Below are 19406 nucleotides of genomic sequence, written 5' to 3' on the forward strand. Positions count from 1 at the left end.
CTAGCGGCCCAATGCAGTTTGTTTTCTAAAATGCCTATATGAGCCAACCTTCTTAAACACATTTTCTACAAACATTGTACTACCTATAAAAGATGTATTTTTATTTAAATATCTTTATTACAACTTCGTCGAAGTTTTCTCTCTTTTGGTTCATAAATATTTGGTGAACAATATATGAAACACACAATTTGATATCTACCTTGTTAATTTTAAAATTAAACAAATATGTCTAGTCAACTTTAGATAATCGCATCTGCTTTCAACAGTATTATTATTATTTAAATAATTAATAACGTAATAGCAATTAAATAAAAAATATCAGAGTGCATCGATAAATTATTTACCAGTAAAAATATAAATAACTTAAATAAAACAATCTATTTGGCTTAGCTTAGCAAAATCCTGTTTTAACAAAAGCCGTTTTGAAAGTCGTCTATTTGTGTATTTCTGTAAAACGTTTCTGTTTTCGAAAATCTGCTGCATCTACTTTATTATTCAAGTAAACCTTACTTTGACTAGATGGCTAACTTTGACTTGGTTCAATAAAGATTCATTTTTCAATATTACGGTACCTACTTGCCTTAACAAGAATTGTCGAGATTCCATATTTGAATTTTTTTTAAATGTTCTTTTATTGTATTTGTTTATATTTATTTAATAGTACTGTTTTTAAAAGAATAATGCTTCTAATTTTGGAAAAATCGGTTCTTTTAAATAACAAAAAAACTACCATTGTGCACAGGTTCCTATTTTTATAATTTTGTAATTACCTATTATTACCAGCTCTGTATTGTTTTTGTTAAGTTATGTTTATGTTATACTCTATGTTATGTTTATGTTATGTTATGTTTATGTTATGTTATGTTTATGATATGTTATGTGTATGTTATGTGTATGTTATGTTATGATATGTTTATGTTATGTTATGATATGTTATGTTCATGTTACGTGTATGTTATGTTATGATATGTTTATGTTGTGTTCATGGTATGTTTGTGTTATGTTAATTTTTATGTTTTATAATCACATTTGTTTACTCCCATGTGCTATGTTTGTTTATAAGATTGCCAATTTCATAGTTCTGTTAAAAAAAAACGCTACTACTTTTAGAAAAATCTTTGGTTAAATAACGAAAAGCGCCCACTTATATTGTACACAGGTTCCTATTTTTATAATTTTGTGATAACCTACTGTTACCAGCTCTGTACCGTTTATGTTAAGTATGTTATGTTGTGTTTATGTTATGTTTTGTTTATTTATGTTACATTATGTTATGTTTATGATGATATTGTTAATAAGAAAAATGTTAATTGTATATGGCCAAGATCCTAATGGGTGAATGCAAAAATAAAGAATAATAAAAAAAAATACTTAAAATACAAGGTTTATGATTTCGAAAATTCGTAGGTATTTAAGTACCTACTTTCAAATCTTATGATTATTGAGAAAATTTTTGATTGTGATTTATTAAATACTTAAACTAAGGACGGGTTGTTTCGGAGAATTTGAACAATTCATCAAATTTCAACGTTCATTTTCCAGTTCTGTGCAAGATTTTTTCAAGTTCTGTTTTAATTTCAGTTTTGTCAAGCAACTAGCCTATAATGATATAATAACAGAACTTGAATAGGACTTTCACAGAACCCGGAAATGAACGTTGAAATTTGATGAATTGTTCAAATTCTCCGAAACAACCCGTCCTTAATATTTTGAACGCGAAGTTTACTGTTCACTAGAATTACTAGTTAACGTCTGGTAGTAAGACGTTATCATTATATTTAACTTATTTTTTCAATTTACCTTTGAAATGTCAAATAAACTGTCATAAAAGACAAAAAGCCATATTGTTCGTTCCATGGAAAGAAAGAAAAATGATTTGTAGAACGAGAACTGAATTCCTAATATTTTCACATTTCGTCATTATATATTATCAAGGCAAATGCAGGTGCATGAACACGTGTTCCGATATTATAAATTCACTAAAAGTTTATCAGGAAACAGAATTCAAACCCGTTTTCAAACGGATTATCAATAATTTGAAGAGATTCTTAATAAATTAGCAATACTAATTTTTCTCCCTGTACTCGTCAAATAAATTATTTCAGTGAAAAACAATTAATTTATTCCGAAAACGGGTAAATCAAATTAATTTTGCTAAACGTATTACTTAATTCATTTTACAATGGTATAATAATTAACAAAGTTATTTTAGGTAAGTTATTTACTTTTCAAATCATATGTTATATAAACTTACTTTGTTCGTAGTATCTACCAATAAGAAACAAGCTTTTTTGTTTATCGTGAAATTCAATTATAAATTAATTTTGTTTACAGTACAAAATAATGATTCTAACAGCCGTTTCGTCTTACTTCTAGAGAATAACTGTCGGAAAATGTGTTTGTTGGAGGTATATATTGACCTTATTTATTCAACGGTTCCAAAGTGCTAATTGAAATTTGATGCTCATAATACTTGAAGGAAACTTTTGAAATTCAATTAAAATTATTTTAAAACAATTTGTTGAATCGTTGGACGATGATTTTCAATTATTCATCTAACGAAAATCGGCATTCGTTAACGAGACATCAATTTTTGATTAAGGCGACATAAGAGTCTAATAACTGGAGTTTTCTCGACTCTCACATTTTAATTATTTCTGATGAACGCATTACTAAAATCTCAAATATTTCTAAAGGGGTCTCTACGGATGTAAGTTATTTATATTTAAGATAAATAAAAAAGGACCTTACCTTAAAAATATTTTATTCAAAAAGGTTTTAAAATTTATAAAACGTTTTTCAACTATAAAATTAGTGGTAAGCACCAAATTTTATTTTTCGTGACGATTAATTAATAACTTCCCGAGGGATCCCTCTAGAAATATTTGAGATTTTAGTAATACGTTCATCACAAATAATTAAAATAATCCCCACGGAAAGATCGATTTTCTAGGCCTGCTAGGGCAAAGTCGACCGTAGGTCCGTCCATTACGCAGGTCCGCGCATCGATTCTCGTTTTCACACAACTGCATTACTTATGTCGTTAAGATTCTCACTTTATTTTAGAAATTTGATAGGACAAATTTAACCGCAGGTCTGTGAAACACACCAGGGCCGCACGAAGCATAATTTTGTGCACGACTGCTTCACTCTCGACTAAGATTCAAGCTTTAGGGTATTGTCTCGTCTTTTTACTAGTGCTTTTCCATTAAATAAGTGTAATGATTAATGAATTACGTGCCGCAGATAAAGAATACACACAATTCATAAAATGCCATCTTGCTCTTCATACGCATTTCCTTCAAACACAAAAGAACTTACACGCGGATAACTTACACTCTAAAAAAAATTCATATATTAAGAATCTCTTTAAATTATTTGTGTTAAAAGTTAGGACTTGGTGAACAGAAGTTAGATAGAATAAATAAATAAAAATTATAAAACACTGTCGAACATCAAGTGCATTGACGAGATCGTCGCTTGGATATATCTGAAAAGTTTCTTTATAATATCAAGTAAAATAGATTTCTGTGCATTCTATAACGGGTGTAATATTGTTTTTCCTGGTGGGGTGATCCACTGAAGTCGTAAGTTATGATTGAGTTACACAGCCCATAGTATATATTTTTTACGTCTTGTGTTTTTTTAAATTTCCCGCAAAGAAATAAGTATTTGAAACGGTGTGCGCAATCTATATTCACGCAATAGAGTTGGTGGATAGGAAATCTCATATCCTACCTACCCAATGTACCCGTCCCAAAATGTCACATGACCGGTTATTGTTGCAATATGTCAATAAAGGTGACAGTGTGCTCAGTGCAGCTCAGTCAGCTAGTGAGTGGTTTATTTATGAGCTCAGTGCTCGAATGGTGAAAATTACACCTCGGACGGATGTTTGAATTACCGAAGGCCGTGAATTATTAAATATAGTATAAAATAGTACCTCACACAGGAAGAATTGATGTAGAGCATAACCATAACCTTGGAATAAATTATTGTCAGTATAATTCAATATTCATATTTCTGTGTGTGAAACTTATAATTTTAAAAACAAAATATTAAAATATAATTGTAACTATAAACTACCACCTATGTATTGTAAGTTCCTCTCGTCCTAAAATGAGTTTTATAACTCATCGGGATTGTTCTAGCAAGATATATAAATAATAAAAAATAAATAAAAAAGCTACAGTTAATTTTATGTATTGTGAGATGGTGAGGTGTTTGGGGTTGTCTTGCAATAGTAGCGCTGAATGTTAGGTATTTGGTTTTTTTTTGTTTAATGTAAGCAAATTGTTGTCCAGCTGCTGTTTCTCTGTTTATACATGTGTTCGCAAAGTGGCGTGTTTCTTTTCAATCATCTCCTTCAAACAATATAACTACATCATCTGCGAACGTCATAATTTTCCCACCCATTTGTTGATTACAGAGTTCGTTTATATATATATAATAAAGAGAAGGGGCCCTAGTGTACATCCTTGTAGCACTCCAAATTTATTTTCTAGTGAATTGCTAATAACCTCATTAATTCTCGATGGTTAGAATCTACTAGATATATAACTTTGTATCAGCGAAAAGCTTTCCCGTTATTCCAATATTTTGCAGTCTCTGTAACAGTATTTTTCGGGATATTTTGTCGAAGGGTCTAGGAATAGGGCAATATTTTTGTTGACACGGTCCATATTTCCTGCAATAATCTCCGTGAGATATGCGAAGGCATCATCCGTTCTTCTGCTCGACTGGTTAGAATTTATGATTCTCCAAATATTCGCTTAACCTTGTTTTGAAAAATGTTTCAATAACTCTAGATATCGCGCTTAATAGTGATATTGGCCTATAGCTTTACACGAGAAATTTTGTCCACTTCTGTGAATTGGGATAGTTATTGATGTTCGAAGTGATATGGAAATATTCGGGAAGCAAATTTTAAATTATAATTATGTAACAGCGGAGCAGAAACCTGAAAATTTATATTTAATTATTTGTGTGTGGAGACTATCTGGACACTTTGGATGTATTGTTGTTGATTATGTTTATGATCTCTTCTACAGTAGTTAGTTTAATCCCAAATGATGAAATGATGTAGTCCGTTCGTTTGTTTTAATTGCCGACGCTAAAGAGTCTTTAGTTTTCTGTGTCTCTTTTAAAATATTTTTTGCTAGTTTAGAGCCAGATTTAGATTTAGATTTAGATTTAGATAGATTTAGAACAGATGAAAAGTACCGATTAGTATGACATGCAATTGTTTGAGGGTCAGTTTTAGTCAATTCCGATATTAAATGCGTTTGAATCTGCCAGTATTACGTTCAGTTTAGTTTATGTCAGTTCAGTTGTTTTTGCGCTCTCTACATTATCGGTAATAGTTTTGCTATTTAGCATCGTTCAGTGGTTTCCGTTTCGCAATTTTTTGTAGATGTATATATTTAATAATATCGTTATTAATCCACGGAGTCAGTTGTGGTTTACTGTGTGAAATGAGTATTATTATTAAATGTTCCATTATGCGTGTATTGATTTCATTAATAAAATAGTTTAGAGCATTATTAGCTTACGTTTTCTTACATACATATTTCCAATTTTTTTATTAACATCATTTTTTAATAAAGCCTCATAACCGATAACTTTGTTTGTAACTTGGTTTCTGAGTTCGGGATACTGATTGCAGTGGTGTAGTGGTCAGTGATTGTACTACGCATTACAAGTGTTTTTGAATTTTTTATGTTTCTGGTATATATATAACTACTTCTTGTACCCTAGTTGGAGAATTAATATTGGAAATCAACTTACTTTCCACCATAGCACATTAATAGTCGTCGCATTGTCTATGCATTATTTCTCGTATTTATATTTATGTCCCCAATCAGCATATATTATGGGTAATCATTGGTTTTTTTTTTTTATCTCTACAATTAGATTTTCCAGGAAAGCTTAGATGTCATTGAACGAGGGTGATCTGTAAATAGCTAGGTTATCTAAATTCTCATTTGTGTTTCATTTGCATTTTTCGTTGTATTTATTGATATTGTTTCGTGTGTATTTCTTGAACGTGGTGTTAAGTGGTGTTCATTTTGGCCTGAAATTTGTTTGGCGATAAAGTATTTAGACGATATATTACTACTCATTAGCGCCTCTGCGCCAGTATTTACGTAAATTGAGTCCAAAATAAATTACCAACGTTCTTATCTTTTGCAGAACATTTCGAATCGAAGACCGGGCTGACGAGGAGGTGGTAGAAAGAAGACCGGGCGCCTGGGTGAGGCGCCCTCAGGAGCAGCAGGTGCCCGCGGCGCCCCCTGTAGGAGACGGACAGCGGGTGTCCGCGCCACTCATGAACAGGCTGGCGGACAACTCGGACAGGAGGCAGTTCGGAATGGGCATCGTAGGGAGTTTGTGCGGGTGAGTGTATTAATTAACATACTGTTTTGTGATGTCCACTATAGGATGGCCAGAAGGCATCCGCGCCGCTCATGAACATCAAACTCGTGGCATCATAGAGAGTTAGTGCGGATGAGTGGCATAAATGTTAATGTTAATGAGGTAATCACATCAGGTCGAGATAGTCGCACACTTTTGTAAAATACATCATGTAAGCAAACACAAATGTCTCTTTAAAGTTCTAAAGTCTAGACTCTAGGGTCAAGACCACTTGATTATTTTTTAATCTATCTACTTTTTGGTGGACCTCATCCCACCTCGTTATCCTCATTTGCATTAATAAACATCTCTGTAAATTCCTTCACTATTGTCTTTTGATTCCAGTCGTTCCGTCCGCAAATCCATGGTGCTACAAGACCCCGTGAAGAAGCAGCTGGATGACATGCGCGACTACAGACCTTACTTTACCTACTGGGTGTCCATAGCGCAGCTGCTGGTCTTGCTGGCGGCTTTGTTCTGCTACGGCTTCGGGCCCGTCGGCATCGACAGGGTTAAGAGATCTGGCCAAGTCCTGGTCACTAGTTTGAGTCTGCAGCAGGTGATGTCTTTGATTATGATTGATTTTTTTTAATGGTTTTGTAATTATTGCTAATTTATTATATATTATCTCTTCAAATTTTTGTAATCCCGTTTCTCGATAAACTTTCAGTAAATTCCTGATATATCGGAATACGTGTTTATGTACCTGAATTTGCCTTGATCATAAATAATGATGAAATGCGAAAATAAAAGGATTTATACACGTGTTGCGACGTCGTATCAACCGATTTTTTTCAACCGAACTGACTATGAGGATGAGTTTAATATTTGGAGAAGATGGATAACTATGATAAAGATAAGGACATTGAAGCAAAGTTCATCAATAAGTGCATTAAATGCACCAAATAAGGATATGGACATTAAAGAAAGTATACGCATAAAATTTTCAATAAATAATGTATTATCTGGACGAAGGAATGTTAGGTGGCTGAACTATGTGGAGGCAAACGCTGCAGCCTTATACAAATACATAAAAGACCTACGGGAGTGCAGACGTTTCTTGGAGGTCGTCAGGAATCTTCAAAGGTTTTGACGCCGATGATGTATGTCTTTATGATGTACGGTGGGCTAAACACAGTAGTGGCTATTAAAAAGAATCCGAAGTAATCATGCACGGCCAGCAGTCCAGATAGAATTTTTGAAACCAACCCCATGACGGTGAGGCTTCCATGCCAACTGAAAGGCAAGCGTGGAGTGATTGCGGACGGGTGGATGAGTTTGTGTACTTGGAAGCAAGTTTGCGTCAGACGGAAAGGCTGTTAAGGACTGTGACATAAAAGTGATTTCTGGAAATTCATTTAACGGTGGACTGAATGTAGTCGAAAACAAAAAGTCATTAAAGGAAAGGAAACAGTTCTACGAGAGAATCTTCGTGGCAAGCGGATGAGTTTAGAAAGCATATTCTAATAACTTTATTTAAAAAGAAAGACAAACATTCCCAGGTTACGAATAACCCAACAATGTTTGAAAATCTCCTACTACCACCACAGAAAGCCGAAAATGTTGCTTGTGTTGTGATGGAGGACTTAGCCAGCCGAGGAATCGAACACGCGACGCTCGGGTGAGACCCAAGCGCTATGCCCACTCAACCACTGACCGGTCAAGTTAATAAGTTGGTAAGTCATTGACAGAAATAATGTTTACGAGAAACACTTCTTTATTACCTGAAAGCTACAGCTGGAGATCCGCAAAGAGTGCAAGGCTGATGTAAGCGTAATGAGTAAGATTAAGAAAGGGATGCTTAGATGGTTTGGACATGTAGAGCGAATGATCGAAGAGATGAGTGTAAGACAGTGTATGACATAAATGCGAATGGTAGCAGAAGTCGGGGACGGACTCAGAATAATAGAAGAGTACGTATGTGACGTTGTATGAATGTGAATGAGGCAAGAAGTGTATGCCAAGACCGAGTTGTTTGGCGGTTCGTCCTCTCTGCCTACCCCTGCGGAGAAATGGCGTGATGGTTCGTTAGTTTAGTTAGTTCAGCTACACTCTGAAATGTGCCAGAGCATTGCAGGAATACTTGGGTAGTTTTTTTTTTTTACATTAGCGCTACACAAGAGGCAATAAGAAAAATAATTTCCCTCAGGGCTTGTGTCATCTTTGGGGATACTGTGTGGTGGGATTTTTTTAGGAAAGAAAGTGTTTCCAAAAGTGACGGACGTTTGAATTCATCCCTCCCACTATGTTGCATGGATCGAGAGAGTACTACTGGAGAGGAAAAAAAGTTCTCCATCAACCAGTCTCTCCAAATCGACCCGTCACATGTCCTAGACCAGTGATGGGCAAAGTACGGCCCGCGGGCCAAGTCCGGCCCGCCAGGCTAGTCAATCCGGCCCGCGACATTGTTTTGAATAACCCTACCACAATTTACCAATTGAACAAAATGTATTTTCTACGTAGATAGAATAGAATACTTAACAGATTCCTTCTCATTGTGTTTTACGTACGGTATTATTGCATCTAATATTAGTTTGCACACAACCTCGCGCTTTGCAGATCGGTAGCATGGCAAATGCATGGCGATGTGAAGTGCAATGCGTGTGTTGCTCGGCTAAGTTCGGGACGAATCGGGGGCTACCATTTTCGTTTCCTCTATTGTCAAGGTCAGTGTTCAATCGTTCAATGTTCATCAGTGTAGTTCGGACAGTCACGACGCGACGTCGCGTGCGTAGTCAGTGTCAAGTCACCTCTGCGGCTGTATGCCTGGCTTGTGTTTCTATGGTTGTGCTTTTTTGGTAGTGTTTTTGACATTTTTGATCGTTACAATGGCAAGTAAAAAACGTAAAGTTGATTCAGAATGTCGTATTTTTAAAGATGAGTGGACTTGGAAATACTTTATTACACATATTAAGGATAAACCTGTGTGCCTCATATGCAATGAAGCTGTAGCGGTATTTAAGGAATTCAACCTCTCACGACACTTCATGACAAAACATAACAACGCCACTTATGAAACTATGACCGAAGAGGAACGGAAGCAAAAAGCAGAAGTTCTACGTAAGAAACTGTCAGGTCAGCAAAATATTTTTAAAAAACAAAGCTGTTCTCAAAAGCTAGCTACACATGCCAGTTACGTTGTAGCATACAATATTGCAAAAAGTAACAAAGCATTTTCTGATGGTGAATTTCTAAAAACTTGTATGATCTAAGTATGTTACATTTTGTGTCCTGACAAAACAAAGGATTTTGAGACAGTAAGTTTGTCTCGAAAAACAATTTCTTCTAGAATTGAAGTAATTGATAAGCAGTTTGTCTCACAACTAGAGTCAAAGATAAGCGAGTTTAAATTCTGTTCTTTTGCGTTGGATGAAAGTACGGACATAATTGACACAGCTCAGTTACTGATACTTATAAGAGGTGTTGATGACAACTTTTGTGTTACTGAAGAATTAGCTTGCATGCGTTCATTAAAGGGAACGACCAAAGGATCAGACAGTTTTCAAGAATTTCAAGAAACTATCACGTCTTTGAAAGTACCTTTGACCAAAATTTGTAACATCACTACTGATGGAGCACCGAATATGACAGGGACGAAATCTGGTTTCGTAGGCATGTTTAAGGAATCATTTCCTGGGAACGAAGCTGTGTTTCTTCATTGTATCATACATCAAGAAGCTCTGTGTAAATCTGCTCTAGACATGAGACATTTGCTTGATGTTGTTATTAAGCTTGTTAAAAGCATTCGTTCACGAGCACTCAATCATAGACAATTTCGAGAGTTTCTTGACTCATTGCAGTCTGAGTATTCTGATGTACTTTACTACACTAAAGTAAGGTGGCTCAGTGCAGGACGAGTTTTCGAACGAGTTTGTGATTTAAAAGACGAAATAATCTCTTTCATGGAAGAAAAAGGAATGGACGAATGTGAACATATGAAAGATATTGTATGGCTTTCAGACTTTGAATTTTTTACAGATCTTCTCAGTCACATCAATAAATTGAACCTTAAACTCCAAGGAAGAAATCAATTAATCAATAATATTAGGGGTCATATCAGGAGTTTCAAAATGCAATTGAATCTATTTTCTAAACAACTAGTCAAGAAAGACTTTACCCAATTTCCAAGACTAAAAACTATTGCAATTAGGGAGGACCAACTTAAGAACTATGAGAAAAGCGTGAAATATCTTTATGAAGAATTTGAACGAAGATTCCAAGACTTTAAAGTTATAGAACAGGACCTGGACATTTTCAGCATGCCATTTAATATGGATTGTGAATCAGTCAAACCAGAATTGCAGCTCTAATTGATTGAGTTGCAATGTAACACTGAATTGAAGCAACTGTTTCTCAACGTTTCCAAAATTGAGTTCTACAAGGACCTGTCAAAATCAAGCTTCCCAAACCTGAAATCTCACGCTCAGAAGATAATTGCGATGTTTGCATCTTCCTACATCTGTGAACAGGTGTTTTCTACTATGAAGCTTCGCAAAAACAGTGTTAGAAACCGATTGACTGACCACCATTTAGCTTCACTACTGCGAATCAGCTCATCCCAGTTTTTACCAGATTATGATAAACTTTTAGAAGCTCAGCCACAGTTTTATCTGTCACATACGCCTTCATACTCTTCTATGGAATAATCATTTTTTTTGCTTTTTTACCATTTTAGCATATAATGTACTCAATATTATGCATGGTGTAAAAATTCAAAAATAAATTACTCATATCACTTATAAAAAATTATTTTATTAAAAAAATTTTCCGGCCCGCCTAGATAATTTTTTATTTTATCTGGCCCTTTCCTTAAAAGTTTGCCCATCTCTGTCCTAGACAATCCTCCCACCGTGAACCAGGGCACCCCTGCTAAGACTTATGACAGAGGTTTTGGTTATCCAATTAATTTTTCCCGGGGCGGCGGTACCCACACCCGCCTCTCAAATTCGTGTTCAAGGCAATTTGTTTTCTCAATAAATTCAGCGTTTGACTACCTAAAATTTCGTGATGTTATAATATAAAATTACGACTTTGATTTAATTTTAAAGCCATAGCTTCATAAATTTATGGAATATCTTAACTAATTTCGTTAGGTAAACTCACATAAATCATTTTTAGTTAAATTTCTCGCGAAATAAATATTTGAGACGTCTACAAAAAACCTCATACGATATTTTTTTCTGAACCTTTCTTAAATGCCTAAGTATGTCAAAGTCACAAAGAGAATCAAATTTTGAACCGATTTGCCATGTAGTATAAATATATCTATATTTTAAAATTTCTACGACGTAAATTAAACTTCTTTTAAAACTCTAGAGAAATTGTGAATGCTTTTGAAATCAATACCTACGTTATAGGATATTTTTGCATTCCGAAGTACCTACTGGATAAATAATAACGTTAATGTATTTATTTGGGGTATTTATTTTTTAACAAATTCGAGCCACGGGGAATTACTAATTGTAACTAAGAGTGCTTCTGCATATTTTTTTCATCAATTAGCATTTAAAAAAAGGTTAAATGGGTTCAAATATCCTTTTTTTGCTGTAATAAATCAGGCCAATGGAAGGCCAGAGGCTTTAATGGTTCAGATAAACCTTAATTCTTAATTATACACTTGGAAACGTGTTCTCAGTAAATACATAAATATAATAAAGTGGGAATTGTTCTTTTAAGTGTTTTTAGAGGCAAAACAGCCTTTTTTCAAGCTTAATTATTTTAGACTAGTTTTAATTTAAATTAGGGTCGTTCAGAATGTGGGGAGATTTTTTAAGACGGTTTGTTTTTCATTTGAATTGACACCGCATATTTAAGAGTGCAGTAAGTAGGATTTTTTCTACGAATGGAAATAATCATCTGTGTTGTAGGGAGAAGAATCAAAAAGATTAAGCTGGGCATAAAATCAACCAGCTATCAGTTTGTGCAGTGTGTGCACGACGAAAAATGAGTATTTCTAATTTATTAAAAATCTCTTCACATTATTGGTAATCCGGCTAAATTATTATTAATACTGGCCGTTTCCTGATAAACTTTTAGATAATTCCCAACTAATCGGAACACGTGTTCATGCATCTGCATTCGTCTTGATACCTTGATAGTATACAATGACGAAATGCGAAAATAATAGAATTTTTAAGAATACATCGGATAATACAGGGTTTTCCAATAAGAGGTGTTATTTTGATATTCAATCGTAAAAGATCAATGATTTCGTTGCTTGTGTGGCACGTAGCGCCGTCTTGTTGAAAGTAAACGTTGTCCAGATCAATACCATTGAATTCCGGCCATAAAAAATCATTAATCATCTCTCGATAGCGCAATCCATTCACCGTAACTGTTGCTCCAGCCTCATTTTCTAAAAATTAAACTCCAATGACTCCGCCGGACCATAAACCTTACCAAACAGTCACACGTTGAAGATAGAGAGGCTTTTCAACAATAACTCTTGAGTTTTCTGAGCCCCAGATGCGACAATTTTGCTTGTTGACGAAGCCACCGAGGTGGAAATGGGCCTCATTACTCAAGATGATTTGCATTTGATTCACTCAAATGAATTTTAATAATTTCAATGCGTTGTTGAAGCGTGTATCGTTCCATTTTTATTAATGGCGTAGTTTCTACTTGTCAAATGTCAAAAACTGACAGCTTCAAAGTAACATCTACCGAAATAGCGGGCTATTTAAAATAACACCTCTTATTGGAAAACCTGTATATTCGTATTTAACTAAAATTTTCTTAGGAAACCTTCTTCAATAGGATCAATTTATTTGTTAAGGGAGTGCAATCCTGTTTTTACCGGATATCGAATTATTTTAAGAAATTCTCAATAAATTAGCAATATTCAATATTAGTAATTTTTCTCCCCGTGATTTTAAAAATAAATCCTTCTAATCATGGATAAATAAATTTGAAAAAAAAATCGTTTTCACGAAATTAAATATTTTTTAACATTCAAACAAAATACGCCCACTTAACAAAATGGTCAATCTTACAGGTCGAGTACCAAGAGCCGGCTAACTTTTGGTTCGGCCCCCGTGCAGCCGACCTGATCCACCTGGGCGCCAAGTTTGCGCCCTGCATGAGAAGAGATGCTACCATCGTAAGAGAGGTAGCCCAGGGCCAGCAGAGGGAAAGAGACACGGCGTGCTGCATCAGGAACGACGATTCGGGATGCGTGCAGAGCAGCAAAGCGGATTGTTCGGTGAGTTTTTTTTTATTCTTCACCACTGATAACCACTCGAATGATTTTTGGCATACTATGACAAGTTTGCAAAAACGTTTGAGCGATCGCTTACCATAATATGCCAAATTTATAGAACTTAAAAATATGGGATAAACGGTAAAAATTAGGTTGATTCATTATCTTTAAACTTACAGTTATCAGTGTTCATGTTTCCTTATTGATATTTTGAGGAATGATATTAATTAATTTCTCCGGTCAGTGGCTGAGTTGGCATTGCGTTTAGGTCCCAACCATGCGCCGTACGTTCAATTGCTCGGCTGGCTAAGTCCTCAATCACGGCACAAGCATCATTTTCCGCTTACTGTGGTGGTAGTAGAAAATTTTAAGAAAAATGGTTCCATGATATTTCATCAAAATGGAAATTCAACACACTTTTAAAAAGTGATAAAGAGTCATTAAGAGTGATAAAAGAAATGTTTGGTTTAATGGTTAGTTTTTTTTCATCACTTTTCATGACTTTATACCACTTTTTGCAGGTGTGTTGAATTGTCATTTTGATGAGATGCCCGGTCACCATATTAAATATATTAATATTATTATATATTATATATACAGAACGTCTCCCTTTTTCTCGTGGATGATGCTTTTAACAGAAACAGACGACAGTAAAGCTATCAACAACGCAAAAAAAAAGAAGACCATAAGTAGACCGATGTCTAGTGTTTCCACGGAAGGGTGCAATAGGCTTAGTGTTAATTAAAAAAATCAATAGGGGGGAGAGAGTGAACACTTATCTTTAAATGCTTGTACTGGAGAAAGGAAACAAGAAAACTTCAGGGAAACACTAAACCGCGGGAGCGCCTACATTGGAGAAATTCCCGAAGAGTCCAAGCTCTCAAAAGGCAGCATTCGTCATTTAAAAATTATTAAAAACCTGAGAGACTTAAACGCCCTGTGATTGGTCGGCGGGTTCTGACAGAACAAATACCGCTAAGTCACAGGGCGGGATTTAAAAAATTAAACATTAAAAACTATTGTAAAAACATAAATAAAATGCTGATATTTATGTTTAAACTAGAATTCTTAATTGTGGATACTGCACAGATTATAATTTATCATTTACTTTTGCATCACTTCAAAGCCAATTGTATCCCTACGTGAAAAGAGTTATGTAATCATAATCGAGATACTTACCTTTTTTGTTATTTGTTTTAAGGGTGTTATGCCGTGTTGCGCTAACTCCTTCTTTAGCCAACGTTTCGGACAGCGTTGCAGTATCCATCATCAGGGCAGTTGTATTATTTTTTGATAACAAAAATAAAAATAAAAAATATTAAATATCAAAAATACTTTTGGCCGTGAAAATCTTAAATCATATTTGAGATGCTAACCGTTTGATTCTAAGTAACACAGCCTTCGATTGTGCTTATCGCTAGCGTATGCTGCCCCTTGTCGGCTTGAATGGGGTTAAGTATGTTTATTTTGACTGCTAAAGGGTTGAGTAACTATATCGGAAAAAAACATTGGTTAAGAAGTATTTCATGTAGACAAAACAATGATGAAGATTTCGAGAGACGAAATAATTTTTTAGTATCCATGAATACGCGTTTGGCAAGGTTTGTATGCCAAGGCCAAATTTATTTATTTACATTGGCTTTTTACAGATGTCCTAACTTATAAAAACGCAGTTAATACACATATAATTACAAGAATCTATTCAGATATAGGATGCATTTATCGCAAACATCTAAATAAAGATTTTAACACAAAAAAAATTACATAAAAGCTCACTCAAATTACAAATAATACAAAGAGAAGCAAGACACAAAAAAGACAAATAGAGACACAAGTAATACACATTCCTTTTACACATCTCCTTTTAAGCATTATTTTCTTTTTGTATATATAATAAATACTCCTCCCATAAACACTGCTACTGTAGCTCACCTTATGGTGTAGTAGAATAATTAAGAAAAAAACATATATAATTTTACACACTGTTATAATTTGAAATTTTATATTATTTTGTATAGCAAAATAATAAAACACCAAATTTTTTAGCAACATCATAACATTTTTCTGAATTATAATCTTAAAATTATCGACGAAAATGTCTACTTCAGCACACTCTATATTATTATATATTATAGTTGACACATATGGGTTTGTGGGCTAAACTAGGAGAAATTTATTTTTCAATGTACTTACTTGAAACATGCTATGGCTTTTAAACAATGGGAATTGGAACATTTATTTCAATATTGCAAAGACAATGCAGTATAAAGATTATTAATAATTGATTAATCTGTCTGGGACGCGGTAAAATATGGTGATTATTAAATTTGTTAGTAAGCAGGCACTTAAATTGAATAAAATTATTGTGATATCTTTCGAAGCGTAATAGTATACGTATTTATTCTTGAGATGGGAGAAAAATACACAATGAGTTTTGTAACTCATCGGGATTTCTCTAGAAAGAAATAAATAAAAAAATAATAGTGGGATTTTTATTTCTATTATTATTAGTACTACCTGTATTTGTTTTTTAAAGTTTGGTATAAAATAGCTTTAAAGCTGAGGTAATATCGGTTGTAAGTAAGCATTTTATAGCGTATTTACCATCGACGCGTAAGTAAATACCATTAGAAGGTTAGATCGACTTATTTCTAATTACCTGCCAACCAAATATTTGATCACATTTGGTACCAGTAGATAAAATATAATAAATAAATACAATATCCTGAAGTAATTCTATGTGCACAGATTTTTTCACCATGGTTTAATTTTTAATATATTTTTTTATTGTTTGAAATATCTTTAATATCATTACACGGGAAAAATGAGTAAAGCTAATTTATTAAATATCTCTTCAAATTATTCGTGATCCGGTGAAAAACGAGATTGCGGGCCGTTTTCTGATAAACTTTTAGTAAATTTCTGATACATCGAAACACTTGTTCATGCACCTGCATTTTTCCTTGATAATAATATAATGACGAGATGCGAAAATATAATCATTTTTATGAACACGTGTTCTGGAACCGTGATCTCTTTTCGCTAAAAATTTAACAGGAAACCTATCAATTCATTCTTCAAGGGCCTTCAATCCCATTTTAACCGGATTACAAATAATTTGTAGAGATTCTTAATAAATTATCAATACTCAATTTTTATCGGTGCACGCTCGTTAGCTATTTGTATTTTTTCGTATGATCTCTCATATCGGAGGTTGGCATTTTTATGTTTTTATTATTTATAAATGACATTGTTAGTGTATTTAAAGATGTACAAGTTCTGCTCTTCGCTGATGATTTGAAAATATTTAGAATGATACGTAGAATAGAGGATTGCCATATTTTACCATCTAATTTGGATAAATTGTATCATTGGTGTGTGATCAACTCATTATTTCTTAATATTCAAAAGTGCCAAGTTATTGATTTTCGTAAAATCCAAAGTCATGTTACTCATGAATACTCTTTAAATAATGTACTATTGACATCAGTCGCTCAGATCAGGGACTTAGGTGTTATATTTGATGAAAAGTTAACATTCACTCTGCATGTAAATGATACAACAAAGAGAGCTATAAAAATGCTTATTTCATATGCAGAACGGCGAGTGATTTCAAGTCACTTGAATGTTTGAAAACATTGTACACTTCTTTAGTAAGAAGCCAGTAGAGTATAATTCGCCTATTTGGTCCCCATTGTATAAAACGCATTCTGACAATATTGAAAGGGTACAGCACAAATTTCTAAGATTTATTAACTTTGAACTGAATATATTCCAATTCAAAATATTAATGTTTTATGTTCTTTTGATGAAACAACTTAACTTAATAACGCTATCAGATAGGCGGATCATCTCTGACCTTGTACTTTTAAATAAAATTATTAATAATTCCATTGACAACCCTGAAATTCTCTCCAAAATAAAATTTTACGTACCGACTAGAAATACGAGGCAAAGTGCTACATTTTTTGTGACAATTTTAAAACCAACTATGAAGCTCATACACCTATAAATAGACTACATCATTTTGGCAATAAATTTGGGAATATTGTAGACATGCTTAAAGATTCCGTATTAGTTATAAAACGAAATCTTTTTAATCATTTTACTGAGATTATGAATTCACAACTCCGTAGTGAATACACTTTTGTTTTTATATTTATATATTCCTACATATTTAGCTTTCCGTAATCCACACTATTAATTTGAATTTACCTTAATTTAATCAAAAATCATAATTTATTGTAAACTATGTAACACAACTGTATTACTTATTAACTACTTTTTAAAAGCCCATTAGGGCGTAAATAAATAAATAAATAAATTATCAGGTCCATCTTAACCCTGCATAATGCGGCTTGGAACTACAATCGTACCAGTATGTTGCGAAGCATTGAGTTGCGGTATTTTACTGTTCTTTATCTTATATTAATCTTCTCCTAGGTTGTCAGTTGGGTTATCTTATTGACTAAGCGTAGCGATGTCCTGTTTTAACTCAACCATTTGGCATTGCATCTATGGGTAAATTTGTTTGTTACATTCCGTTTCCTGTTCAAGATTACGGCCGTGTTGGTTACTACATTTTTATCTTTCGCGCGATCGTGGTTCCTACTACGAGTTGTCTAACCAGAATAATATTATGGTACTTACGTACCGGCCTAAAGAAAGTTAAAAAATAATTGTGATCGAGATAGTAATATTTCTTTGAACAAATTGCACAAATCCTTATTTGAAATTAAAAAAGTTTAACGTAAAACATTTATGATTTATAATTAAGTGGGTGGGTATTTAAGTAGGTACCTACTTACCAATCTCGTGATTTTAGAGGAAATTTTGGTTTTGATTTATTAAATAAAAGAAAATTAGAAACATACTTTTATGGACGCGTCTCACATTCCAAACTATTGCGTATCAAACATTGGAATAAATGGTAATGAACTTAATATTACTTGAAACTACATGCCAAACTCTAAACAAAATATAAAAATCAATAACTGTCTCAGCAATCAATTGCCAATTAGTTTTGGGGTACCCCAAGGAAGCGTTTAGGGTCCCACTTTATTCTTATTTTTGTATAAATGAATTGGGTAATCTTTATGTAGATGCCAGTTTCGCTAATAATACGATTCTCCGCTTCAAATCAAAATATGTAATGATCTTTATTTAAAAGAAAAAGAGGAATGACCGTACTTTAAAGACGGCTTACTTATTACTTATTCTTGGGTTTTATTTTTGACAGTAATTTAAAGTAGAAACAATGTATATTATCACTTTAGCAAACAAACTGTACAACAGTTCACGTAAACTAAATATGATTAATTTAATTGACGTGGACCTCCGTTCAATATTCATTGGCTATTGCAGTAGTGCTTAGGAACGATCACAAGAAATAAAAGCTTTTTCGATGTGCTCGTTCTTGGGGGCCAGGAAGTTTAAAGGCCACTGTTTATAAATATGAATTCATTTTGTAGATAATTTATAGATAGGTACCTACGTACAATCAACAGTATCAAAAATATTTGTATTAAAATTCTACAATAAAACAAAAACAAATGTATTGCGAATGCAACCATTATATTCCAAGACGTAAATATTTCGTTTTGAATTTAAAATGAAGATGAAATATTCTGAATAGTTCTGGTTCTGATAGGAAACGGCAGCATTCAAACCTTCCTTACAATAATAATTATGCAACTGCAAATACGTATTTTCCCGCGGGTCTTGTTCAACATTTTGTCTTCCACGAACAACATGCCGAACGGAATATTTTTCCTCCGCTTGGATTGGCGAATGA

The 19406-nt window shown here is 33.7% G+C and overlaps 1 protein-coding gene across 1 annotated transcript in view; it reads left to right on the top strand.

Annotated features, from left to right (window-relative positions):
* rho-5 (rhomboid-5) overlaps positions 1-19406 on the top strand; it is a 216834-nt gene that overhangs the window by 159943 nt on the left and 37485 nt on the right. Inside the window, exons 4-6 of the mRNA XM_089638330.1 lie at positions 6193-6396; positions 6760-6973; positions 13409-13615. Of these exons, the coding sequence (XP_089494456.1) occupies positions 6193-6396; positions 6760-6973; positions 13409-13615 (625 nt within the window). The remainder of the gene's footprint in view (positions 1-6192; positions 6397-6759; positions 6974-13408; positions 13616-19406) is intronic.

This window comes from Hesperophylax consimilis, chromosome 12, assembly GCF_061612785.1.
Source record: "Hesperophylax consimilis isolate HC1 chromosome 12, BYU_Hcon_1.0, whole genome shotgun sequence".
NCBI classification, from domain to species: domain Eukaryota; kingdom Metazoa; phylum Arthropoda; class Insecta; order Trichoptera; family Limnephilidae; genus Hesperophylax; species Hesperophylax consimilis.